Raw genomic sequence first — 27431 nt, forward strand, 5'->3', positions numbered from 1 at the left:
AGGACCTCAGTCCAAACTCTGTTTTATGTATTTTATTTATGTGAATAAATCCAAACAGATCATTTATTTTAAAAACATAGTTATTAATATTTAAAAAAATTATAATATTTAATATTCCAAGGTATACCACTACCATTATAGACACCGCTTGTCCAGAGGTTATCGTATTACCAATCAATTAAAAAACTAGTAAAGAAAATATCAAAAACACTCGAATTCAACAACTTATATCAAAAATTTTCATAACTATTTAAATAAACAATTATTATTTAATACAATTAAAATAGTGCATGGTCGGCAAAACATTCTAGTGGCATATAGATTGGATTGGCTGGAATAATGGGCTGTATGAAAAATTGGGCATGGTAAATCACACAAATGGACTGATTATTATTCCCTAATTACCTCCAAAAATTCCAAATGGGCTCGTGGGAATGACAGATTATATATTATAATAGAGATACAGATTAGAGAAACATTAGACAATACGTATATTGATGCCAATTGGAAAATGGGGTTTAGTAATCCCATTAAAATTTAAAATACCAAATTATAAGGAAATTTTTTTGAAATACAAGCACTAATATCAAAATTTAAAATAAAAAAATTCTATGGATCCCAAAGGAGAAACAGACTACAAATTTCGGGTTGAACGGGCCGGTTCACCTTGAATTTTTAAACAGCCGGAGGAAATGAACAACCTACTACCACAAAACAAATAAGGAGTACATTATTAAGCATCATTATCTAACTGCCCAAAAACAAGCTAGAAATACATTATTAAGTCTCATTATCTCAAAAAAAGCTGATGGTTTTGGTCCTACAATTATTTAAAACATTTAAAAAAAGAAACATAAAAAGACAGCCAGCCCTAAGACATAGCAAAAACTACATCACTACATACATGACGAGCAAGTTCTGGCTCAAACACACCATAAATATAGTTGCTCATTCAAGTTCTGAGATTCTACCGACTCAATTGCCAGATTGACGCAACTCTGGTCGCACAAAATCAGCATCGGGGGTCACTGAAATGTCAACTGTCGGCCTCAATTGAGCACAGACTTCGATGGCACCATGCACTGGGTCTGACAAGAAGTTGCTGAGAAGATCTTGGTTGATGGGAGTGCCCTTGTCGACAGCCACCAAAGCCTGTTGGGTTAGGATGTAATCAAACCGAGGGGCCCATTTCCTGGATCCCAATCGTGCTGTGGTAGAGCAGTTATCAACCATGAAGGAAACTCCACGAGCATGCATAAATGGATTTAAGGAATCCACTGCCTCTATCACACTCTCGTTGATGATCTCAGAGTACGAGTGTCCTTTCTTCCTCAATATCTCAATCTGAAATTATTCAAACCGGTACAAAAGATCATCAGACAAGTGTAACAGCCTTAGTTTATATCAAAGGCAAGCATCATACCTGAGCCATCATCAAGGCCACATAGACACCGGCAGTAAAAGGATACAATGGCCCTAAATCACCAGATGGGCGTGCCTTTCGGACTCGCTCACCAACTTTCCACATGCGTGTCTGATCAATTTTTCCCATTGGAAAAGCGGGAAGACCATCCTTCTCCTGTAAAACAATGCCAAACAAAGAATGAATCTTATTGGTCCAAAGTGCAAAGAAGGCTGTAAACTATATAACGATAACTATGTGCTACCTTAAAGTCCAGATAATGAGAAACTTGTATCCATTACAAGTTGAAGTATCAACAGCAGATTAAAGAAAATACTTACATAAAACCGTTGCCCAGCCAATACAACACTGCGGATTTCACTTCCGCTGGCCACATCTTCATAGCACTCATACAGTATATCCATGCACGGGTAATAAGATGCGCTATAGGCAGTCTCGAATTCCCTTTTTCCCTCTTCGGACAAGGAGTTGTATACAGCCAACATCCCCTGTTAAAGGACAGAAATATAATACAGTAAATAAATACAAACACTTAACAGGTCTGAGTGCACCAACAGGAGTAAAGCAAAAGAGAAAATAAGCAGATAAGGATGAGGAAATATAAGAGGTTTGAGAAATTGGACACAATGAGCAACCTGTGTTGAGATGGTCTTTGATATAATTCCTGTAATGCATTCAACAATGTTTTTGTAAGCAAGATCCTCGCTCATTCCATTTTCAGTGTATCTTCTAAACAAAGACTCCACAATTCCATGAACAGCACCAAGAAGAATGCCTAGAAATAATCATCAAAGCACAATAATTTAAGGAGAAAAAGGAAAGAAAAAGCGTTCGAAATTGATCGCAGAAGTGCATGGAAAATTACTTACCCCGCTCCCCAAAGATGTCACTCTTGTATTCCTGCTCTAAAGTAGTAGCAAAAGTGAAAGGTGATCCAAGGGCGACCGACCACCCCAAGGCAACATCAGTAGCTCTACGATCAACATCCTGTGCACAAAGAAATTACTCAGTGACTTAACAGTTAAAAAAAAAAAAAAAAAAAATACGGAACATCAGAAATAGAACGATGCAGCACAAGGAAAAAATTACCTGATGGACTCCAAAACTAGAATTGATTCCAGCACCATTGATCTCTCTGCCTTGGACATAGAGTCTCCTTACAGATGGACCCATTCCTTTGGGGCACACAGCAATTACACTAATGTTCTTTGGAAAATCAAGTCCCTTTGACTGCAAGTGTCCAAGAAGAAAGCCGTGGGAAAGCCCCAGGATGCTATTTGGTTTCATGTAGGAGAATATCTTCTCATAATTGTCTGCCTGCAAAATCACATAGAATTCAATTCTTTGTGCAAGAAAAATCATAAATAGCAATACCAATGACAACCAGTTATTTTCATTAGCAGTTTAGCCAAAAGAAATATTATATTCAAACAAACCTGTGCAGCATCAGAAATTAACAGTAACACAAGATCACTTCCAGAAATAGTTTCCCATATATCACCCAAAGTGCCATTCTCTTCAGAGAACCCAGCAGCACGAGCTTCATCAAAAGAACGAGAACCCTTCCTGAGTCCAACCTGTAATTTCGTTTTGAAAAAATTAATATAAAAAAGAAACAAACCAAACAAAACAAAATAAGTCAGGCTGCAACAAAAGCAACCCACAGCACATAAACAGTGGATTGATCAGCTGTGAAAAAAATCATAACTAAACTAAAGAGATTACCTTGACAATGATATCAGATTTTGCATCAGCCAGAGAATCCCTTAAATTTTGAGCTTGAGCGGGTCCCTGAAAGAAGTTTGTTAGCAGTTAAGGTACAGCAGGGTTTTCACTTATATGAGCCATTCACAATCAATGGAAGGAAACAAAAACAATCATTTTAAGCTAGGGGGCAGATATATTCAATGAAAAGGCCACAACGACCTTAGTTACTAGGGCTGGTGTGGGAATGCCAGATACAGGTGTCCAAGACAGTTAAGTTAACATTTTTTACTAAGATTTTCCATGAATTTTTTTGGTTCTTGAAGGATAATATCCCCGTACTTACATCCAAATATTAATTGGACAAAGGTGCAGTTCATACAGGTTGTTCAAGAAAAATGAAGAATATAAGAAATATAAACGGCAACCAAAGTTGCAGGGGCAACTTCATTGTAAGAGTATTTTCCGGTTTTCTTTCATTTTATATACAGCTATTACAAGAAGCAAAATACATCAGCAAAAAGCATCGTTCTTTAGTTGAGTAAAGATGCTAAGTATTTTATAGAACAATCAATTATGGTCACAATCGCAAAATACAACATGGATACCACGTAAGAAACAAAAAGCAATAACACGACACAACGCACACGACGATATTGTATCCCCGTTTAGGATCGAACAATACTTATATTTTCTCAGCTTGTGAACGACGCATGACATGCATACACGAATTGCAATGTCTAATATATAGATATATACAAATTAGCCCGTAAGAGCCATAAATGCCCAAAAAATTTTGGTTTGGTACCTGCGAACCCCAACCAATAACACCAATCTGCTTAATCCCTTTGAAAGCGTCAGGCAGCAACTTAAACAAATCTCTTCCTCCTCTCACAATGTACTAAAAACCAAATCAATAAGCCGTCAAAATGAGAACAGAGATGAAAAAAACAAAACAAAAACAAAATAGAATAATACCCACCTCGTCCTGACCAGCGAGGGAGACTTTCTCCTTCTTGAAGACAGAGGTCTCAAAATCGAGAGATATGTGTGTCTGGACAGCAGGAATGGAGACCATACGAGAGGCCATAGCTGAGCCACAAGCATTATCAGTAGTCAGCCTGGTTGCTTTGAGAGACCTCAAGGATCTCGACACTGAGGCCAAGAAGCCTAGATTAGGGGTGGTTAAAGTTTTGTGGGTTCTGGAGGACGAATTGAGCGAGGGAGTGGAGAAAGAAGAAGAGAAGGTAGTAGCCGCCATCGTAGCAGAAGTAGAAATGATAGTCAGCTTTAGCAGAAAGGGCGGCCAGGCTATATAGTGAAACAGAGAGCGACACGTAATTTAAGCTGATCCTTTTGTAGCCTAACTGGGCTTGGCGTTGGGCCTGCCCCCTGCTACATTAGGCTTTATCGTGCACCGGGTGTGGCTGCACTATGGGCTACTTTTCTTTTAAAATATGTAATTTAGATTTCATAAATTTTATGGGGATTAATATTAATTTCGACTGAAGAAAGTGGTAAAGTAATAAGATTAAAATCAGTTGTAAATATGTGTTTATTTATGAATGTAGTGATGTAAATTTTAATAAAAAAGATTTATTAGGCTAAAATTCTATACAATTGAATTGATAATTTATTTAATTAATAAATTATTAAAATATTTATACATTATTTAATATATTTATGTAAAATTTTCACTTAATTTATATATAATTTATATAATTTTTTATTATATGAAATAAGTTATTTAAATAATAGAAAAATTGCAAAAACATTAAATTATAAAATGTACAAATGTTGAGGTTAAAATTTTTAGAATTATTAACATAATATATAAATGTTGACGGCTAAAATTACCATTATTTCAATTTTAAAAGCTACCATTGTTAGTCAATTGGTGACAAAAAGACAAAATTAAATAGTTAGATAACTATTTTGTAATTTTTATAATTAGATAACCAAAAATAAATTTATTAACAATTAGGTAACAACTTGTGTAGTTTACTTTACCTCTCATATTTGCATCCAAGCCAATTGTCCTGTTTATAATTATCCTTACCTGTATCTTTTAGAGACCGCGCAAAAAGCCACAATTAAAATACATTTTGATGACTCATCTTATCTATTTGGGATTATTTTGGCCCAACAGAGTTAATCCATTGTTTAGGAAGATTTAAGGTCCATCAATTTAGCTTGGTGAATATGCAAACACTCTACTAATTTGTATTTTAACAAGGGATCTTGTAATGTATTTAAATTCCTTAAGAACATCAACTTGTAGATTGCCTTTAATCATCAACTTGTAGATTACTTTTAATCTCAATCATGTACCTGCATATTATGGGAAACTCCACTATAAATAAAATATTTTCCCTTAATTTGTAATCACTTCATCATTACATAATACAATACATTGAAAACATTTATTCACACACGTGCAATTACTTTCTCGTGATCTTTCTGCTCATCTATTGCTTTCTTTCTTTTGAGTTTACTTCCATTAAGTTAATGAAACATTAGAAGTTAAAGCCAAAAAATTAATAGAAATGAAGTTAGAAGTTGAAGATTAAAAAGAACTTAAAGCCAAAAAAATTATTTCATAGACCACATGGACAAAATCCGTATCACATAAATTCATAGTTTGTGAAAAATATAAAATAACTATGACACGAGAAAAAAACATAACGAAAAATGGTCACTGACTGATTTTAGAAGTTATAGATTTTGCCCCTACGGAGCCCCTGGATCATGGTTCCTACCACTGTTACAAACTGACATCATGAATATGTGGTAGGCATTACTGCCCGTTTATTTCATTTGAATTTTCTGAACATCATCATACGTACAAGATAAATATGAAAGAAGCTCAAAGCAACCACCTTCATCAACTAGTTTATCCACACCGGGCAGGAAGATTCATGAAAAATCTAGACAGTATAACCATTTGTTAATGCAAAAAGAACTAGGGAAGCGGCTCTACAATCAAGTAAGAAAATTCACTGGCACACTATATGACATAGTTTTTTTTCCCAAACAGAATATGATATCAGTCCCCATGTCATTATATTAGAATTTCTCAAGTCCAGTTTACTCAGTCTTCTCGATGTCATATTCTACAGCTGGCGGCTGAAATAACATGTGCAAAAAAGGCATCAGCATAAAAGAAAGCGTGTTAAATTGATAGATGATATGAAAATCTCAAAGAAAACCATGTTTCAGGTCAAGCAAGTAAACCCTATTGTTCTTTGTTACTTCTCCCGGAGGAGCCGATCCCCCATCAACAGAATGTTAAATGTGTTGCTTATTCCTTTCTTAAAAAGCAAATACAGAATGCAGCAATATGTACGAAAAGAAAGGCTAACAGTCATAAAAATTAATACTCACTGCAGTAGACAAACTGATTCAGATCAAGAGTAACCCTGCCTTGTTTTCCCGTGTCAAATGCATTAAACATATTTCTGCACCGACAACAATCCACAAAAGCATAAGAGGGGGGGGGGGGGGATAAGGAGATTTACATAACCTGTCTGAGAAATGGATAAATAAATATGATTATATGAAGACTCTACGTCAAGCACCTTCAATTTAAGTGAATTCAAGCATTTGCTGCCCTATATCCACACGGCTGTGAGTAACATGTGTGTATTTCATGTCCGTATTGCTTACATCTTACCATAAAAATTTGACAAGACATAGTAGATGTTCTTTGGGTACCATGTTTACACGATTTTATACACTAATATAATTCAATAAGCAAGACTACCTCATGATATTTAACACTCAAGAAGCAGTTCAGCAGAGATTAGAGATACTGTACCGAGCAGACTGCAAAAATATACAAAGTGATATGAAGTCATCCAGATGCAATCTCCCATTCTTCTTCTGATCAAAGCTCTGCCAACAAAGTAAAAAAATAAAAATGAACAAACATAATATCCATTGGTACAGTAAAAAAAACATAACTAAATTCAGTTCATGCCAAGCGAACTAAGATGGGCCATATATTAAATTTTGATATGAAAACCATAGGCATTATATCCATGCTAAAATAACACTATAACAAGAACGAATGAAAATTAGAAATCAAGATCAGGTTTTGGAAGGGGAATACTAGATACACATTTAGCCATAAAATTAGTAAATCATAGAATGCTAAATCAACATCAAACAGAATGAAATAATAATGCTTCCAAAAAGTCTAGTATGTGCAGTGGAAGAGCATGACTGGACTTTGAAAGAGGAATACAAACAGAATAAGAATGTACCATAGACAGTCAGAAGCAAAGGAGAGCAAACAGGGCCCTAGACCCCCTCTTCTCGTCCAAACACACTATGATATTTTAGTATTCTATTACTAAAAATTATAAAAATCTACTTTAGCCCCCCAAAGAAGTCATAATTTGATCTTTTATTCTGGCACCCCCAACATAATTTTTTTTTTTACTTTGCTCCTGACCATGGAACTAATAATCTCATTTGAACACACAAGAAATGAAGAATATAATATACACATATACATATATTAACATGTATTGTACATGAGACTCCAAATTCTTGAAGAAACAAACCATAGAGTAAACTGATGAAACGATAAAGATTTGAGGGGGTATAAACACTACTTTATTACCAAGTTCTACGTCATAATATCGCCCTCTCACTTATAACTTTGTGTCCAATTATATAGGCTTTACCTCACATGCTGTGTAGAATGCAGGAGAATCCAAAACGAACCCAATTTTGCTTATTGCCTGCAACAACGTTTTGATATCATGACCAGAAAAAGTAGATGGAAAATGGATGGGCAGATTCCAAAGGGAGACTAAAAAAGTTCGGAACAAATTGAAGTGGAGAAAATCAAAGAGAATAGACCAAAAAAATGAAAAAGAAATATCTATTCAAAGTCTAAAGATGCCAAGACTTGATGCGTGGTTTTTAAAGGTGCTTCAAAATCATCACAAGATACCTCATAAACATCATTGGTTGCAAGGAATCCACGATTCCTGTAAAGTGAACAAGAAAGCATTTCAAGTTTTTACTTTTTAGTTCAGATTGAAGAAAATAGTAAAATAGGAGGTGCCTACATCATGCCTTAACTTGCTGTGAACTTTAAAATAAATGTCTGGAATTATTAGAACCCACTAAGACTCTGTTTAGTTCAAAAATTGTCATTGTTCCCCCCACAATTATGGTCTCAAGCATGAAATGATTAAACCCATCAATCATTAAAAACATCTAGCTAACATAAATTATAGTAGATTTTATGTACTCTAACTCGGGTGTCAGTGTCAGAAATGCACACAAGATAGGTATGTTCCATTTTCTCTAAGTTTTTCCATTTATCAGGTGGGTCTGGTTATTATCTCATATCTATGCCAAAATATGTGTCAGACATATATACTTCAAGTACAATGAAGAGCAAGAGCAGCATAGCATAGAAGAAAAGTAAAAGAAGACTGCTACTTATCATATGGATAAGGCTCAGAATTACCTCTCTAAGTCTGAGAAGGCTTGCTGGACCTGTAGGAAAAAAAAATCATTAAATATAATGAGAGTAACCAAATAAGATGTTAAATCACTTTCCTATACGAATTCCATTCCACCTATTATTTTGAAAGAAAAACATCAACAACATGCATCAGAAGATAATTTGAATTGTGAATTATTGAAATTCATATCAAGCATGGAGTGAGAAGCATGGGATCATAATTGAAAAAGGGTATCAATTTTTCACGTTAAAATGTAGGTTAAATTCTGCCATTAGTCCCTGTACTAATTGTAAATTATGTATTTAGTCCTTGTACTATAGTTTGATCAATTTTATTTTAAAATTTCAGTACTGACCAAACAGTAACTATTTAATTCATTAAATTCTGCTATTTCCCAAATTTGTCATGGTTTGTCAACTTGCTATTTCCACATATTATCCACAAAAAAGTCAGTTATGGATTTAAAAACGGTCCTTAAGACTGAAATTTAAAATTTTGAAAAATATAGAGACTAATAAATGATCTAATTGGAGAATATGGACTAAATCTACAATTCTACAATTCTAGGTATTGTATAGAGAACGGGGGATTTATAGCAGAATTTGACCTAAAATGCATTTTAAGAAAAGAGAGGAAACTCCAGAAAGGTCTATAAGGATAGAATTCCATTGATGAAAGTACTAACCTTGACGAGGAACTTGTTGAGGGCAAGGAATTCTATGCTTAACAAAAATAAAAAATTAATAAATAGAACTGAAATTGGAAAAGAAAATACATACAAATTTATTAAATGATGGGAATTTTACCTTCAAAGCTCATGGTACCATTTCTATCAAAATCATACATCCTGTAAAATTAAATATGAAACAATTAATCAACATAAAAAAGGTAAAAGGAGCTAAAATTGAGAAACTAAAAAAGAAAAAAAGAGAACCTGATCATTTGTTGAACGACAGAAAGAGGAAAGTTGAGATTACCGATGGCGAAAGCGCTCTGATCGTTATTTTCAATTTAAAAAGAGACTTGAGCAATTTAATTAATTTTCTTAAAAAAAAAAAAAAGAAAACCCATTTTGAAGGGGGGAAAATTGAAAAAGGAACCTTGAGTTGAGTAGCGGTGATGCTTCCAGTTTTCCCTGAGTCAACTCGGTCGAACCACTCTCGTAGAAGCACACTGTCCTCCATGTTCAACAGAGACAAGGGCCTCTGAAATTCGAAGTTCGAGGCAACTACGTCAACGGTGTTTATATACTGTAGGTTATGTAATACAAGGTTAATAGGCAATTTCGTACCTGAACTTTATAACTTATTACTCAATGTGATACTTAAGCTATATACTGTAGGTAATGTCACATAAGCTGCATTTATCTGCTGTAAAAACAGAACTAGCGGTGACACCTATTTACTTTTAATAACTAAGATAAATTATACTTAGTAAAATAATAAATTTAGCTCTCAATCAAATATTATATTTATTTAATTGTAATTTTAAAAAATTAACTCTCAAAATTTATAAATAATTTTAATTTGATCCTTAAAATTTACCTTCCTATTCCGCTTCTCTACCACCACGTCCACCTCCTCCCCACTTTTCTCAAAAAAAAAAAAAATCAATTTGTATGAAACATTAAACCAAATATTCTTTGTTAGTAACTACACATTCCATTGCTTCCTTGTCTGCTGTCATCTTTCTAAACTTAATTCTGTATTTAGAAAATTAAGTGTCTTTATTTCTAACAGAAAGTTTGAGTTGTTTACTGCAAGTGCATATTAAAGGATATTTAATAATTAAGTGAACTGGAAGAAGGTGCTTGTTGTTTTGAGATTGTGATTGAGTGGGCAACAATGGGTTGTTAAGCCTTGGGGGCATTAATTAACCTTGGGGGTCGTAGGATATTGCATCTAGATAAGGCAGGCTATAATACCCCAAAAATTATTACAGTAAGAAAGTAAGATATTATCTTTGATATAGTTAAGTAATGAAATAAAGTGAAAAAAGAGAAATTTTATTATGTCAACATTGGGAAGTATATTATGATGTATTACATTATTATTTCAAGAAAGGACTAAATTGTAAAAGAGAGAAAAGTTTTCTTGCCCAAGAGTAAATACTCAAAATTTGAGGGGTTAAACTATAAATATAAAAAATTAAAGGACCAATAGTGTAAATATTTTAGGGGTAGAATAATCTAGAAACTAAGGAAAATGGATGAATTAGGACCAAATCGAATAGGTGAAGAATTATGAAGGACTAAATCGTAATTTTTCTAAATTAAGTGATGACTCATTGATGGAATTTTGAAAGATTTTGAAGGGAAAAATAGTCAATTAGTAAGAGAGAGAATTCTAGAATGTAAGGATTATGTTAATGATATTTTAAATTAATTAATTAGATAAATATTATTTTATTAATATTTTAATAAGATATTTATGATTATTTTATTATTTTATTTAGTATATATATATGTGTGTGTGAAAAAAAAACACACACACACACTCACAACAGCCATCATCTTTCCATGCATTTCACGTTAGAAGAGAAGAGAAGAAAGAAAGTTTTGCTTTCTTTACAATTTAGTCCTTCCACCAAAAATTCACCATTTTCACCTAGAAATCAAAAGAATTTCCATAGCTACCAAGAGAGAAGGCTAAAGGGAGTTAGAATATTAAGTTGGGTTCAAGAAATAAAAGCCAGAGGAGAGAGAAAAATCAAGTTAAAAATTGAAATCAATAGGACAAGGTAAGAACTTTAAGACTTCAATATATTTTGAGTAAAGTATCTCATGTAAGGTAATATCAAAAGCATGAAAATTATGTTAAGGTAGAGTTTTCTTATATAAGGTTCTATGTTTTTGATATATTAGTGAAGAGAAATAAGAGAAAATGATGGGAAATATTGTAGAGAATGGAAATAAGGGTGTTATAAACTTGGTAATCAATATGTTGCACTAAAACAGTTTTGACAGCAGCTGTAGTTAAATTTTGAAAAACCACCAAAAATTGTGAAAATAGAATTAGATGTTAAATAAATTTTATCGAGTCTAGTTTTTTATAGAAGAAACGGTGTAAGCAATGAAATTGTAAATTTTGAGATATAATAAATTTTATGAGACAATGTCAGAATAATTTCGGGTTCCTCTATTTTGACTTTGGAAAATCATAAAAAAAAATTGAGAAAAATAATTAGAGGCTTAAATTTATTTTTTAAATCCTCAAGAGTCTATTTTCAAGAGAAATAAACAGAAACATCATTCAAATTTTGTACTAAAAGATAATTAATTTTTAGTAAGGAAAGGTCAAGTCATTAAGCAATGAGAATAGGGGTAAGTTTGAAGATTTTACTGTACTTATTGGCTAAATTATAAATTCTGAAATTTTTATGGTAGAAATATATTTGAGTCTAGTTTTAGAAACATCAAGCGGTTCTTAATTTAGAATTCTGTAGCTCAAGATATAAATAATTTAGTAACTATAACTCAAGTGGACAGCTTGATATGAACATATGAGAAAATAGTGGAATTATATATACATTAAGGATATGGAATGGAGAGGAGGAGGAGGAAAATATATATGAATATTTAGTTTGCATGGGTTACATTAAAGTGGTTAATTTTCATGTTTTAGGTTCGGGGACTAAATTGAATAAAAGTAAAATTTTAGGGGCAATTTTGTAAAAATATCAAAAATGACCAAATTGAGTGAAATTAATTATCTTATTGTCTAAATTAATAAATTGAATGAAATTATTAATTTAAATCAAGATTGGTTGAAAAATCGAGAAAAATAGAACATTACCGTTGAAAAATCGAGAAAAATAGAACATTACCGAAATGCCCCTAAATTTTGGTATTTTTGCAATTTAGCCAGATAAGTTCGCGAAACCTAATTATGTGATATAAGGAAATATGAGTTTATGGTACATGAAATATTGATATAGTAAATTAACTGATTTATGTTTATGAAGAAACGGTAAGAGAATGATATTTATAATGACATGTAAATATGTGATTATCTTTGACACGTTGATACAAGGAAAATAAGTATGGTTAGGGGGCAATATGTTTGATTTCGATTGGTCCCAAATATAAATGCTAGATAAAATAAAATGTCTGATAAATAAATTTGTAACTCCGGTAATGCCTCGTATCATGTTCCTGCGACGGATACAGGTAGGGGATGTTACACAAGCGTCGTAGTCATGACCTGGTGCCTTTGACAGCATTGATAAGTAGAGAGATGAAGAAGCCAAGTGTGAGATACGAGCATGCCGTTCAATCTAGGAAAGGAGAAGATTATTTCTTGGTTAAAACAAATTGTCAACAAGTGCCTGGTAATCTTTCATCTACCTTCTATATTTTAAAGAAAAAGGGAAAGCAAATGGTTTTAAAGCAATCCCGTGTCACTGAGGCTCTTGGTAAACTGCCAACTAAAAGAACAGACCAAAGAGACTGTAAAGGGACTGTAATCAATCTCGAAACCTGGTGCTGGTGATTTTGGTAAGGATGCAATGATGGATGATTTTTAATGATAAATTAGGTTCAAATAGAAAGAAAAAATGTAAGTTCTTTTTTTTTTGGAGAAAAGTGGGGGATAAGGTGGTGGTGGAGACAACAATGGTAGTGATGGTGTGGAAAGCAGGGGAGGAAGGTAAATTTTGGGATTAAATTGAGATTATTTGTAAATTTTAACCGTTATTTTTTAAAAATTATGGCTAAATTGATATAATACGTAAAAGTTTAGGGCTAAATTTATTATTATATTGATTTTTTTAAACGGTCACGTCACCCTCCCGTTAGGTGGGTGACCAAATTAAAAAAATTGATAGTTGAATGACCAAAAGAGAAAAGGGGCAATAGTTGGATGACGAAAAAAAATATTAGTTAAGTGACAAAAAAAAAGAGAGACAATAGTTGGGTGACTTGTAGTGTAGTTTACCAAATAACCAACCAACTCCGGGCTCCTACTTTCTCTTCTATTAGAGCTACATACAACATCATTAATTACAAGTTTGAACAGAAATTGAGAATAACAAAGTTTTATGAACAATCTTCTAAACTATCTACTAAACTATTCCAAATCGTAATCAATCATCCTTAATTGTGTTTTTTTTGGGTTACATTTATAGAAATAATGTTCTTTGATCTAATTGAGTCGACTCTACCTTAAATTACTAGTTAAAGTTGATTGTGCAGACAAAAACACCCTTGAAGATTTTAAGTTCGTCAAGCATCAATGTTGCGACATTACAAGTCCAATGTCACCATTTTGCAGGTAGTTTGCTCGAGTCTTTAGAGAAAAGCTTGGATGTCGCAACTTTGCTTCTCAATGATGCGACCTTGTTGCAGCCTTGTGATCGACTTCCGTATTTGACTATTGTCAAGAATGTTACGACTTCAAGTGTTGGCTGTGTAACACCCTAAACCGTCTCTGTTGTCGGATTAGGGTTACGGAGTATTACGACACATATCAATTCAAATAACAACATAAACCCTTCCATCATCAATTTAAATATCATATAATCAAAACCAATCATCAATCATAGCATATATACGATTATGAGCCTTATATTGAGCTTATGGAACCTAAAAATCAATTTAGAAACAATCAGGAACTAATTTGAAACAAAATAGAAAAATGTAGAAAAATTGAAAACAGGGGTCACGCGGCCGTATGGCCAGGCCGTGTGACAAAGCCTAGGCCATGTGGCTCAGAAACATGGTCATACGACCAAATCATGTACAGTTCAAAAATAGGGTCACACGGTCTTGTCGCAAAGTCGTGCGCTCGACTGTTTGCAATTCGAAAAAAGGTCACATGACCATGGCGCAAACCTTGTGTCAAACCGTGTGCGATTCAAAATAGGGTCAGACAGTCGTGTCGTAGACCGTGTGTCAAACCTGCACCAAAATTTTAATAGGCCGCATGGCCTTATATTGTGACCGTGTGTGGCACACGGTCATGTGACAGCCCGTGCCTTAGGTCGTGTGCACCTAAAATGGCTTCCAAAACAAAGCAAAACATCATTCATTTCTTAAGTACCAGGCCAAATCATTTTCAATCATTTTTACCCATTTAAAACACATTAAAACATGCCCAAATCATACCAAATCATTAGACTAGATGACTAACGAATGTGCCATCATTGACACCACATATAATCAAAATTTATCAACCATTCAATTCATCCATTCTAGCATATTGACTATCATTAAGCACGCCAATCTTGTTACCACATAATCATTCAAACATAACTTATAACAACAACACATTACCAAGATGCCAAATATGCAATACATATACCAAAGTTGCATATAAGTGCACTTGCAACTAAAGTACCAAAACATGTTCAACATTTGCAAAATAAGTATCTTATATACATGCCACAAGTAACCACAATTAAGACTTCAAAATCTATTGATGTTAGAAGATGGTAGGTGTGAGATCCATTGACCTAATCGATACGTTCCGGTTATCCAAAATCTACAAAACACAGTAACAAAAGTAAGGATATACAATAGTTAGTAAGCTCATACAATTCAATTCAATAGCTTACCTTAATCTTTTAATAGTTAATTACAAATAACCACTTGAATTATTAACCTTATCACAACATAATTCAACAATTTTGAGTTAATAAATAACAAACATAAAGATATTCAAAGTTCGTATTTTGTCCACTTTTATGAAACAATCTCACACTATACATCCTTTTATATGTTTCCGATGAATCTTTATAAAAGAACTAAATACACGAGTGTGGGAAACATTTAATGCTCATTCGAGCTAGCCGAGTGCAGAAATATAGATGTCAAGTTACCCATTCGGGTTAAATCGTTGACAACAAAGAAAAATAGCCTAGCTGAGGCTATATATATACATGTAAGGTTACCAATCTAGGCTAAACCTTTAAAAGATTACCAGACAAGGATAAATCTATGTCACATGTATATCCGAGTCCGCAACAAATGCTGGAGCTCGATCTAGGACAGGAATCATTAAAAAATCTCGTGTATAAAACTTTTACTCGGTCTATTGGAACTATCTCAAAATTCAACTTATTTCAGATAATTCAAAATCCATTTCAGCAATAATTAACAATATTTAATAATGAATTGTAACCATGAATAGTAATATAAACTTACCTGTCGAAGTGATTCAACTATCAGGGGCTAATCGACAATTTTTCCTCTTCCTCATATGTCCTTCGATTGTTGAGGTTCTTGATCTAAAGTATAGTTTAATTTAATTAAATAAATTCAAACCACATAAAAATTTAAATTTATACATTTAAGCCTTTTTAATTATATTGTACAAATTTACCCCTAAACTTTACATTTTATGCAATTTAGTCCCTAAAACTGAAACTATCAAATTAAACACATTTAAGCTTACACCAAGCTAGCGAATTTCCTATAATCCATGAACAGACCATATATTTCTCGATTTCACAATATTTTCATAAAATTTTACAACTTTAACAATTAAATCCTTAAACATCAAAATCACTAAAAATTAATTTATAAAATAGTCCTATTTAACAATCAAGCTCAATAACCTATGATTAAACTTGAAAAACACTTAAAAATCATCAATGGAATAATAAAAAAACAGTTACAATTTTCACAAATTAACCCTCGAGTTAGCTAGACTAAGCTGAAACGAGCTCAAAAACATAAAAATCACTAAATTTCATACCATACAATGGAAAGTGCCTTGGCCGAAAGCTTGCTCTCCCTTAGCTATCGTGTTTTGATTTTGTTCATAAGAAAAGATGAAGAATATTATTTTGATTAATTTTTTTATGTTTTAATTTTATTAATTTATCAAATCACAACTTTACCCTTTAAAAACTAAATAAATTTCATGTTATTGACCACCAAAACCATCCACTAATAAAGAAATAGGTAAATTTAATTGCTTCAAGCTCACTTGAGCAGTTTCCTTCCTCTAGCCCTCTTGGTAGGTTCACCCTAAGGCTCTCAAGTTAAATTTCTAAAGCTATCTAACACATTTTATTAATAGAAGCTAACTTTTGTAGCATTTACGATTTAATCCTATTTAGTTAATTAATTAACTAAACGTTAAAATTTCTTAACTAAATTTTTATATAACACTAATAAATACTTGTAAATATTAAATAAATAATATTTACTGACCCCCTTATCGAAATTGTGATCCCGAAACCACTATTTTTGACATCACTGAAAAATGGGATGTTATAGAATGTCGCAACTATATGGTTCAATGTCGCAACTTCGGCTACAGTTTACTTGCATTGTCGATGTTGGTAAAAAATTGTTCTAAGTGCTGGTGCAGCTTCAATGTCACGACATTAAGTCTTCATGTCGTGACATTTTAGCAAGTCCACTAACTCCTTAGTTTACTTGGTTCAAGTTTTTTTCCTGCACCACTACATCAACTCGTTAGAACGTCATTAGACTCGAATTGGACTAATTGGTTAATAAACATCATAAAAAAGGTTCATTTTATTCACTTAAATATTATTAACATATAATTCATAGATGACTGGTAGCATCCAGAACCTAACTCTTGACTCAACAAAGTTTGTATAAATTTTATTATGTTTATAGAAAATGGCATGTTCTTAAGGTCTTAAGTTGGTTTTTAGGTCTATGTAGGATGTTTAGGGTCCAAATGGTAGGAAATGTTTACATTTTGAATATGAACATATAAGTTGATAGAAATATGTGTATAATTATCCAAGTTATGTAATGCAATAAATTGAAATTAGAACATAGCTTGCATGCCAAGTAATGATTGTGATGCTTGAATCTAGAATGAATATGTATCTTCTTGAGATGTATTTATAGGTGTTCAATATGTTGAGAATGATAAATTAGCATTAGTATTGTTGCATATAATATAGTGAAGTTAAGTTTTTAGGTAATTTAGATCCAATGGATAGAAGCTTGGTAGCCTTGTATGAAAAGATACAAAATTTGATCAGGTTGACCCCATGGTCGCAACTTTACTCTATTAAGGTCCCAACATCAGGTCCCTATCATCAAAGTCGCAATATTTCCCTACTGAAGTCATGACACTAAACCTTCTGCAATTAGTGTCGCGACATTCCCCTGTTTAAGTCATGACAATAAGTTATTGTCTTCATGGTCACAACTTAACCTTTTTGAAGTCATAGTACAAAGTACTACCCTTAGTGTCGTGACACTCACTCTTTAATATCGCAACAATTTCATGTTGTGCATGAGGGAAAAAGGGAGAAAAGAAAAAAAAGAAGGAGAAAATTTAGGGTTTTCAAGTGTTCAAAGCTTAATTGGTAAGTCAATTTAGTCTATTTTCTTGTAATTTTATGTTTTTAAAATCCGGTATTAAATATTACTTAATCTATGTTCAAATTTTAGAAATTATTGAATTTTTATATGTTGTTCATGTTGAATAATTTAAGTATTTGGGATTAAATTGATATAATTTTAAGTTACAAATGAAATATAGATTGAATTGTAAAATAAATTATAAGTTTTGAGTAATAGGAACTAAATTGTGAAAATTTTGAAATTTAGGGATTTAAGTGAAATTAGAGAGTTGAATTTAGTCTAAATTGGAAATTGAATAAAAATATGGAATTAATTTAGAAGAAATAAACTTAGTTTCGATTTAGGGACTGAATTGGAAATTTGGAAAATATTGAATAAAAATTGAAATATTTAATGTGAAATTGAATTGTATTATATTGATGAATTTTAATTGTTTTAATTTCATAGCAAACATTGTGCCAGAAACCACGACTAGGAAAGGAAAAGATAAAATCGACGAGGAGTAGCTCAAAAGTTTTGGTTTGTATTTCAATAATCCGAATCCAAATATTAATTGTTGTATTGTTGATTTAATGTTTATGGTAAGTGAATAAGGTGAGTGATTTGCATTATGATATTGAATTGAATGTATGTGAATTTATGATTAATGTGATATTTGAATACTGGATAATTGTGGCATTTGAAAAGTGAATTGAAACCCTATTAACTGTATCGGGCTGAGTTGGATATAGATGGCATAGCATAGGACTGGAAGAGTTCAGGGATTACTTTGACCTCGAGTCGATGAGACACTGGGTGTCAATCTATTACTTCATATCAATTCAATGAGGTACTAGGTACCAATTTACTTTGGTTTAGCCGATGAGACACTGAGTGTCAATTTATTAATTCGAATTATCCGATGAGGCACATGGTGCCAAATTGGTGTGTTTTGGTTGTTTTTGAATATCCATTCGAGTCCGAGTCGTGTTAATAAGGGTAATTAAAAGAAGTGATATGATGAAAGGTATTTGGAAATACCGAATGTGAAATGGAAATGATACATATGAATTGTATAACATATTGTGAAAAGCTAATTGAGATAGCAAATAATGAGAATTAAATGTATTATGAATAAATTGATAAATTGAAATAACTATTGTTAATGTATGAAAAATGTGTATGTTATATATTTTACTTAAAGTATTCAGATTATAGAAATACCGCTGAGTTTATACTCAGCATATGGTTTTGTTTTCCGTGTGCAGGTTAGGTACTTCAGTTGATCGCCGATTCAGCATCCATCAACGATCCTGATCTCAAACGTGGTGATGTATTTTCCTTTTGAGTCGGCATGTACCTAGGGCGTCCAAATGTTAACTATATTGTGGATTGATTGTAAATATGATTATAAGTTAATTTTGGGTTGGTTATATATAAGTATATGTTTATGTTTGAGGTCATAATATGACTTGTTTAAATTGATGTTCAAATTGATATAATATAGGCAAAACAGGTTAAAATTGGCATGTTTACAAATTTTATTTGAATGAGGTTTTATTGATATGTTTTGATAATAAAATTGTGGTATCTATAAGGGTACATTGGTTAGGCACCTAGGATGTCTATTTTGACATGTTTTGAATGTGTTTAATTGTGTTTTGAATTGGTTGAATAAATGGCTTTTGAGTTGCTTAGTGTACAAGATTGCAGGGAATGGTAAACTTGTTGTCTAAGGATCATTTTGAGTCCATACGGCCAAATACACGGGCGTGTGACTAGATCGTGTGAGACACACGGCTTACACATAGGCGTGTGGTTTGGCCAAGTGTCCCCTACAATTTTAAAATTTTCAAAATAGAATGCTTAGATATTTTCACATAGGCAAAGATACGGGCGTGTGCCTCAGTCGTGTGTGACAAATGGCCTAGTACACGGGTGTGTGACTTGGCGTGTGCAGTCGTGTGTCACACGGGCGTGTGCCTTGGCCGTGTAACCCCTGCACCTTAATATTGGAAATTAGTATACTCACACGACCTGGGACACGGGCGTATTTCTTGACCGTGTGAACCACATGGCCTGGTTACATGGGCGTGTGTCCCATATTTTTATGAAAATTTTTGATGTTTTTGGAAAAATTTAATTACGGTATATTTATGTTAAATGGTATGTAATATTCATATTTGATTTGAAAAGTCTGGTAATGTAACAGCCTAATTTTCAGTGGTGTTGGGAATAGAGATTTGAGATCACTGAATCTGACGAGTGAGTCGAAAATTTAATTAATTAATACCTTTGAGTCAAATGTGAATATAGAAGTATTTTTGAATTAGTGAATTTGGTGATTTAAAAGAATTAATTAGGTAAATTGGGTCGAGAATGAGGTATCAAGACCTCGACTTCATAAATCGAGCCATAAATATTTTTAGAAATATTTATGGAGTGTTAGTGAGGTAGTATTAAAATTTCGTCAGAAAATTTTGACGTTTGAGTGGTTAATTAAATAAAAAAGACTAAATTAAAAAAGGTGTAAAAGTTACTAAAATGATTAAATAGCTCAATTGTCAAATGAGGAAGAACCTAAAGTCAAAATAAGCCCAAAGGAGATATTTTGGGAGGCAATAGCTGAGAAAAAAATCAGGAAAAGGGTGAAAGAAGGGCAAAATTGGAAAATTACCAAAATTAGCTAAATAAAAATGAGACCAAATTGAAATATCTAGAATTCTCTTCAATTTTTCTTCATTCTCATCAGCTAAAATGCCATAGAAGGGGTTATATAAGCTGGTATTCCATAATTTTTGCACCAAGTGAGTTAATCCTTGCCTTTTTCTTATAATTTTTGTGTTTTAAAGACTTTTACAACTAGGTCCTACTATTAAATTCATTAGTATTTGATTTCATGGATGAAATTGAAAGTCATCATGGTTGAGTGCTGTAAGTTTATGATGAAATATCATGAAATTGAAGCTTTAATTTGTTTATGAGATGATTTTATTAGGTAATTTCAATAGAAATTGATTTTTAGGACCTAATTGTGAAAATGTTTGGAATTAAAGTCTAGTGCTGAAATTCTGATTCCCAAAGGTTATAAAGTAATTTAAAGTGATAGAATAAAGTGTTAATTGAGAAAAATCAGATCCATTGAGAGGCTAATTGAGTAGGGATGAAATTATTATTTATTAAAAGCTTAGGGAGAAAATGGTAATAAACATCTTGTACTAAAATAGTTTTGGACAGCAGCAGTAATCTAACTTTGAAATATCACCATAAATTTTAGAAATCGAATTAGAAGATGAATAAAATATGTAATTAAAGCTTATTGAGTCTAGTTTCTCATAGAAGAAACGGTGTAAGCAATAGAATTGTAAATCATGAGATATAATAAATTTTGTAAGACAAAGTCAGAACCTGTTTTGAATTTGAAAAATCATAAAAAATTTAATAAAAATAATTATGGGCTTAAATTTATATTTTTAGAATCCTGAATGAGTCTATTTTCAAGAAAAACAAATGGGAACATCATTAAAATCCTGTACGAGGAGATAATTAGTTTTTAGTGAAGAAGGGTCGGAACTGTGAGATAGCAAAATAGGGGTGAGTTTAAAGAATAAACTATACTTATTGGTTAAACCAAAAATTATGAAAAATTTATGGTAAGAAGATACGTGAGTCTAGTTTCAGAAAAAATTAGCGGATCTTAATTTGGAGTTCTGTAGCTCAAGATAAAAATAATTTAGTCACTATGACACGGATGGATAGCTTGAATATTCACATAAGTAAATAGTGAAAATTATGGATAATGTTACTTACAAATGTGTTATTTATACTAAGGATGTGGATGGAAAGGAGGAGGAGGAAAATATACATATATATGAATGACTACTGTATAAATTGATCACATGCCCGATTATAATCGATAAATGTTGAATTAGAAATGATATAATGTTTTATTTGGAATATTTATTATGAAATTATGATTATCGCTATAATACAAAAATCGAACTTATGAGTTTATATAACTAAATTTTAGTGACCATTTGTTAATATTATTAATTTTCAATATTATTTTATGAATGGTGATTAATATTTATGTATGTTAATTATTGAAAATAAGTAAATTATGTACAAAAGTTATGAAATTGAACTGAGTATTTCGGAGAAACGGAACGTAGGAAATGAGTAGATAGTAAATTACCCAAGTAAACCGAGATTCAGCATTTGTTGCGAATTCTCGTGTTTGTTTTCCGTTTAGCTCTTACGAGCTTTCGTTAACTCATATGAGTTTCAGTTAACCCTTTTGGGGTTTCAATTCAGCTCTGATGAGCTTCAGTTAGCCTTTGGGCTTCCGTTTAGCACTTGTGTGCTTCAGTTAGCCTTCGGGCTTCCGCTTAGCACTTGTGTGCTTTAGTTAGCCTTCGGGCTTCCGTTTAGCACTTATGTGCTTCAACTAGACTTCTGGCTTCAGATCACGATGTACTCAAATCCGTAAGTCGTTCCTTGAATGGACAAGTTGGTAAGTTGTAAATGTAACGTGTGGAAAAAGAAATGTAAGTAATGTTATCATTATTATTATTGAGCTCAATTATGTGATTTCGTCATTCAGAGATTGTGTTTGACAGGATATGTTAGTAAATTATGAGTATGTGAATCAAAGTGACAGAATTTAAACACCTAATGAGGTTGAGCTCATTCACATGAATTTGTCATTTGAAATTGTGATTGATAGGAAGAAACAGTGAATTGCATGCTTATGAATGGTTACACATAATTATCTGAAAAACAAGAAAAATGGCAGTTATTGATATATGGAGACAGGAGACATTGATATATGAATGTGGAATATGTTTGATAAATGTGTTCATTCATAATTATGGAATTATGTACCTCATGTGTGCTATTTTCATAGAGATGATATTTCAAATACTTTGGTGAATAAAGCTTAAATATGAAATAGTATGAAATCGAGGCAAGTTGTTATGAAAATATATTTAAATTATCTGTAAGTGTTTCGTACTCCTTGGTAATGCCTCGTACTCTATTCCAATGACGGATACGGGTAGGGGGTGTTACAGGTAATGCTTCATAACCCTGTTCCGGTGATGGATAAGGGTTAGGGGGTGTTATAATAAAGGTTTTCATAATCTTACTTATCACCCAAATTTGAACAATTAATGTTAATAGAAGTTTTAAAATTCGAACGGTTGCACGATTTGTCTTCGAATGTTGAATTAAAAGTTGTAGTTGCTTCAGCAATGAATGTGGCATCTCATATCTCGGATTCAACGATCGGGTCAAGAGTGAGGTGTAGTAACCCGTTTTTAGTCAAATCAGAACAGTGGTTTCGGGACCATAAATTTGAGATCAAAATATTTATTTTATTAATATTTTAATGTTTACAGCATGATAGAATAATTGTGTGAAAATTTTGTTAAGAAATTTTATCGTTTGAATGTTTAATTCGATAAAAATGACTAAATCACATAAAATGTAAAACTAATGTTCTATTAGTTAAAGTTAATAGCTATGGAACCTTAAAGTTAAGGTCCTTAAGTGGTAATTATACCATTATAAATGATAGTGGACATTTATGGACTTATATTAAGTAATTTTAATTAATTATATATAAAGTTAAAAAGGTAATTTGGTTAATTAAGGTAAAATAAAAAAAACCATATTTTATTGGTTATCATCTTCTCTAGCCGAATTTAACAAGAAGAAAGCATCCATGGAAGCTATTTAGGGTTCGATCATTGCATTGCTTAATTGGTAAGTGCTTTTGACTAGGTTTTTAATGATTTTTATGTTTTTGAGATCGTTGCAGCTTAGTCTAGCTAGCCTGGGGAATATTTTGGAAAACTCTTAAAAGTTTAGGGTTTTGCCATTGATGAATATTGATGTATTTTGGTGTTTAATAATAGAAAATACATGCTTGTTGTGATATAAATAACATTTATAAAGTGATTTTTAGTGAAAAGTCTAATTAGGGATTAAATTGTGAAATGTGTAATTTTTGGGGTTAAATTATGAAATTAATGAAATATATGGACTACTATGAACCTAATTGAAATTCGGCTAGCATGGGTTTTGGTTGAATTGCATGAATTTGTGATTTTATGAAATAAAGACTAAATTGTAAAAATGTGAAATATTAGGGAAAAAGTGTAAAGTGGCTTTAAAGTGGATTTTGGATTAAATTGAATAGTGAGATTATTAAATAAGCTAAATTTGATATTATATAGAATAAGAAAAGCAAAATACGGACTCAGATCGGGGAAAAAACAAGGTTTTGATTAATCAACCCGTTTCGCAATTTTTGCATTCGAGGTAAGTTCGTATGTAATAAGCTTTGTTATAATATTGTTTTTAATGCTTTGATATTGCATAAATTGTAAATACGACCTTATGGACCTATTCGACGAAGATTCAGCATTGGAAATCCCGGTTGAACCTTAGGAATAGATTATGATACAAATGATATGTCATTAGGGTTTATTATTTGTTTTGGGTGCTGGTCAGTACGTCCTACCGGTGGCTGAATTATCTAACATGTGTTGCGGATTCTTGTCAGCTTGTGTGAGCAGCACCATGTAGCTACGTCATGACTGTCAGCTTGTGTGAGCAGACCCGTTGATAGCTCGAGAGTGAGCATTATTGAGATATGATATTGAGATAGCTTCGGCTATATATATATTGACACTTAGGGTGTGAGATTCCCGAGTATCCTGTATTATTCCAAATGGTTCAAACAGGTATATCGAAGATACGATATAGTGAGAAATTGATAAGTAATAGTATAGGTATGTACTGAAACTATGTGAGCATCGAATTTATGGAAGTTATAAATTCATGGATATATTTGTGATTGAATACAAGTTAACTATTTGTTTTGAATGTTTTGTAGGATATTATGTTTATATTATTTGATTGTAAATAAATGGTAAGTTTGCTTATTAATTCATATGAGCTTACTAAGTTTTACAACTTACTTTGTTTATTTTTTTGTGTTTTATAGTTTTCAAAGCTAGCTCGAATACGAGAATCGTCGGAGACTTCATCACACTATCCTACTGTTACTTTGGTACTTTTGAACTTAAGTATTTTGAGTATATGGCATGGATAGGAGTTTGGTCATTTTGGTATATGTGGTGTTAATGAATTTAGCCATTTGAAATGGCTTGTAAATATTGAGAGTTTGGTTTTGTATATAGCCATGAAAGTTGGCTTAACTTGGTTGGTTTAGTTGTGTATATATTTGTGTATACGACTCTTGTTATGTGCTTGAATATGGATATGTGATGTTAGTTGATATTTGGTAATTAGGGGTACTAAATGGTTGAGAAATGAACTTGGTATGTTATGAGATTAGGCTAAATGACGCAAAGTTGGAAGTGTTCATATTGATGATGTAATACCCCTACCCGTATTCATTGCTTAATAATAGAGTACGAGGCATTACTGGAGTTTACTGAATTATTTTTTTTATATTCAATATAGCCCTTTATAAATATCTAACCTTCCTGCAATATTAAATCGAGACCAATCCACATCAACCAAATCAATTCAACATATTTTCAAGATAAATTCATGCATATTTATAAGATAACGTCATCACATATCTAAAACCAGGTTTGTTAACCATACTAATGGCTAACTTTACATTCATTTCACGTTAACATTTACTTTGTTAGCTTATACATGCCATTGATTTCCAAAATAAAGTTTCTTTATATACCGAAATCCTGAGGTTGACAGTGTGATGTGTCTCCGACCAAATCCGACCTCCGAGTTCTTAACACTACAAAACGGGGAAAAAGGAAACGGGGTAAACACTTCGTGCTTAGTAAGCTCATGTAACAAGAATTATACTTACCTAATATTTTCAATACAATACAATAAACATCCATATATCCATTCAATGCATTATTACCCTAATATGCACAAACTCAACATTCAAGTTAGTACAATAATTTCCATGTACCAATAATATATACCATGATTGATGAGCTCGTCAATATCATAATTTCCATTTCCTTGTTATTTTTTTATACTTATCCCGTTGAATTTATCGGAATTTCGATGGATTTTCAGAGGTACACTTTTAGTATACAATTCCGGGTCCGTCAATTCATATTCATGTGCGTACATTTCCATTTCGAGAGCACACTCCGAACCTCAACCTTGCAAATGGATTACCAGTCGAGCTAAATCCTGCAATATAAACTCATAGAGTATTGTCGGGATTACCACCCAAAGCTAAATCCTGCAATGACAATTACTCTAATGAGCTTGGATCTGAATTACCAGTCCAAGCTAAATTCAGACCCTAATTCGGATTAACCGTCCGGCTAAATCCATTTTACACATATTCTTCGGAGGGCTATATCAGATAGGATCACCCGTCCTGCTAGATCCTTTTACCGTCAATTCCTTTTCGAGATCCATCGAATTTTCCTTTCATTCAACCGGATTTCTTCCCATTTTATCAAATATATCAATGTTTCATAAATTTTCATACAATGAACATTCAAATCATATTCACATCAATAACATACAATCTCAAGCATTTAAGAATATAATTCAAGTTACACGAACTTACCTTGATACTTGTTTGTAAACAATAAAAATCTACTAATCCCGAACTTTTTCCATTCCTCGATCTAGCTTCATATTTGAATCTTCCGAATCTAAATAAATAAATTTAATTATCAATTTAATACATTTCATGTTCATATGCAACATTCTCTATAATTCAACTATTATTTATAATCCATTCAAAGCTATCTACTTGAGTCATAGTCACTAAATTATTTATAACATGAGCTACGGAGCTCCAAATTAAGATCCATTAATTTTTATTGAAACTAGACTCATATATATTTTTACCATAAAATTTTCATAATTTTTGGTTTATCCAATAAGTACAGTTTATTCTTTAAAGTCACCCCTGTTCTGCTGTCGAAAGTTCTGACCCTTCTTCACTAAAAATTAATTATCTCTTCATAAAGAATTCAAATAATGTTCTAGTTTGTTTCTATTAAAAATAGACTCATTAAGAATTCTAGACATATAAATTTAAGCCCATAATTGTTTTTCTTAAATTTTTTATGATTTTTCAAAGTCAGAACAGGGGAACCCAAATTCATTCTGACCTTGTCTCACAAAATTCATTATATCTCAAAATTTACAAATCCATTGCTTATACTATTTCTCTATGAGAAACTAGACTCAATAATATTTAATTCCATATTTTTTTAATCTTCTAATTCTATTTCTACAATTTATGATGATTTTTTAAATTTAGTCTACTACTGCTGTCCAAACTGTTTTTGTTCAAGCTGTTTATTACCATTTTTCCCCTAAGCTTTTAGTAAATGATAATTTCGTCCCTACTCAATTAGCCTCTCAATTGAGCTGATTTTTCTCAATTAACATTTTATTCTATCACCTTAAACTATTTTACAACCTTTAGGAATCAGAATTTCAGCAATAGACTTTAATTCCAAGCATTTTCACAATTAGGTCCTAAAAATCAATTTCTATTGAA

At 32.2% G+C, this 27431-nt stretch overlaps 2 protein-coding genes across 3 annotated transcripts; both read right to left on the minus strand.

The window, feature by feature from the left end:
* Window positions 1-743: 743 nt before the first annotated feature.
* Window positions 744-4458, minus strand: LOC108489056 (ketol-acid reductoisomerase, chloroplastic-like). The gene is made up of 10 exons (XM_017793308.2): window positions 4110-4458; window positions 3936-4028; window positions 3149-3214; window positions 2860-3000; window positions 2513-2740; window positions 2293-2410; window positions 2059-2198; window positions 1744-1911; window positions 1424-1579; window positions 744-1344 (listed from the first exon to the last, which is right to left on the minus strand). Exons 1-10 carry the CDS (start codon window positions 4386-4388, stop codon window positions 976-978), a joined length of 1758 nt encoding a protein of 585 aa, XP_017648797.1. The 5' UTR covers window positions 4389-4458; the 3' UTR covers window positions 744-975.
* Window positions 4459-5904: 1446 nt separating this feature from the next.
* On the minus strand, window positions 5905-9924 carry LOC108489058 (uncharacterized). Of its 2 annotated transcripts, XM_017793309.2 has the most exons (10): window positions 9714-9924; window positions 9548-9606; window positions 9420-9460; window positions 9299-9330; window positions 8616-8644; window positions 8091-8127; window positions 7819-7875; window positions 6945-7021; window positions 6512-6585; window positions 5905-6253 (listed from the first exon to the last, which is right to left on the minus strand). In XM_017793309.2, the coding sequence occupies exons 1-10, from the start codon at window positions 9795-9797 to the stop codon at window positions 6234-6236; spliced, it is 510 nt and encodes a 169-aa protein (XP_017648798.1). In that variant the 5' UTR covers window positions 9798-9924; the 3' UTR covers window positions 5905-6233. The 2 variants fall into 2 exon arrangements, with proteins under 2 accessions (XP_017648798.1, XP_052876595.1); XM_053020635.1 differs by lacking the exons at window positions 8091-8127; window positions 9299-9330.
* Window positions 9925-27431: the final 17507 nt, after the last annotated feature.

The sequence above is a fragment of the Gossypium arboreum genome, chromosome 10 (assembly GCF_025698485.1).
Source record: "Gossypium arboreum isolate Shixiya-1 chromosome 10, ASM2569848v2, whole genome shotgun sequence".
Taxonomy (NCBI): domain Eukaryota; kingdom Viridiplantae; phylum Streptophyta; class Magnoliopsida; order Malvales; family Malvaceae; genus Gossypium; species Gossypium arboreum.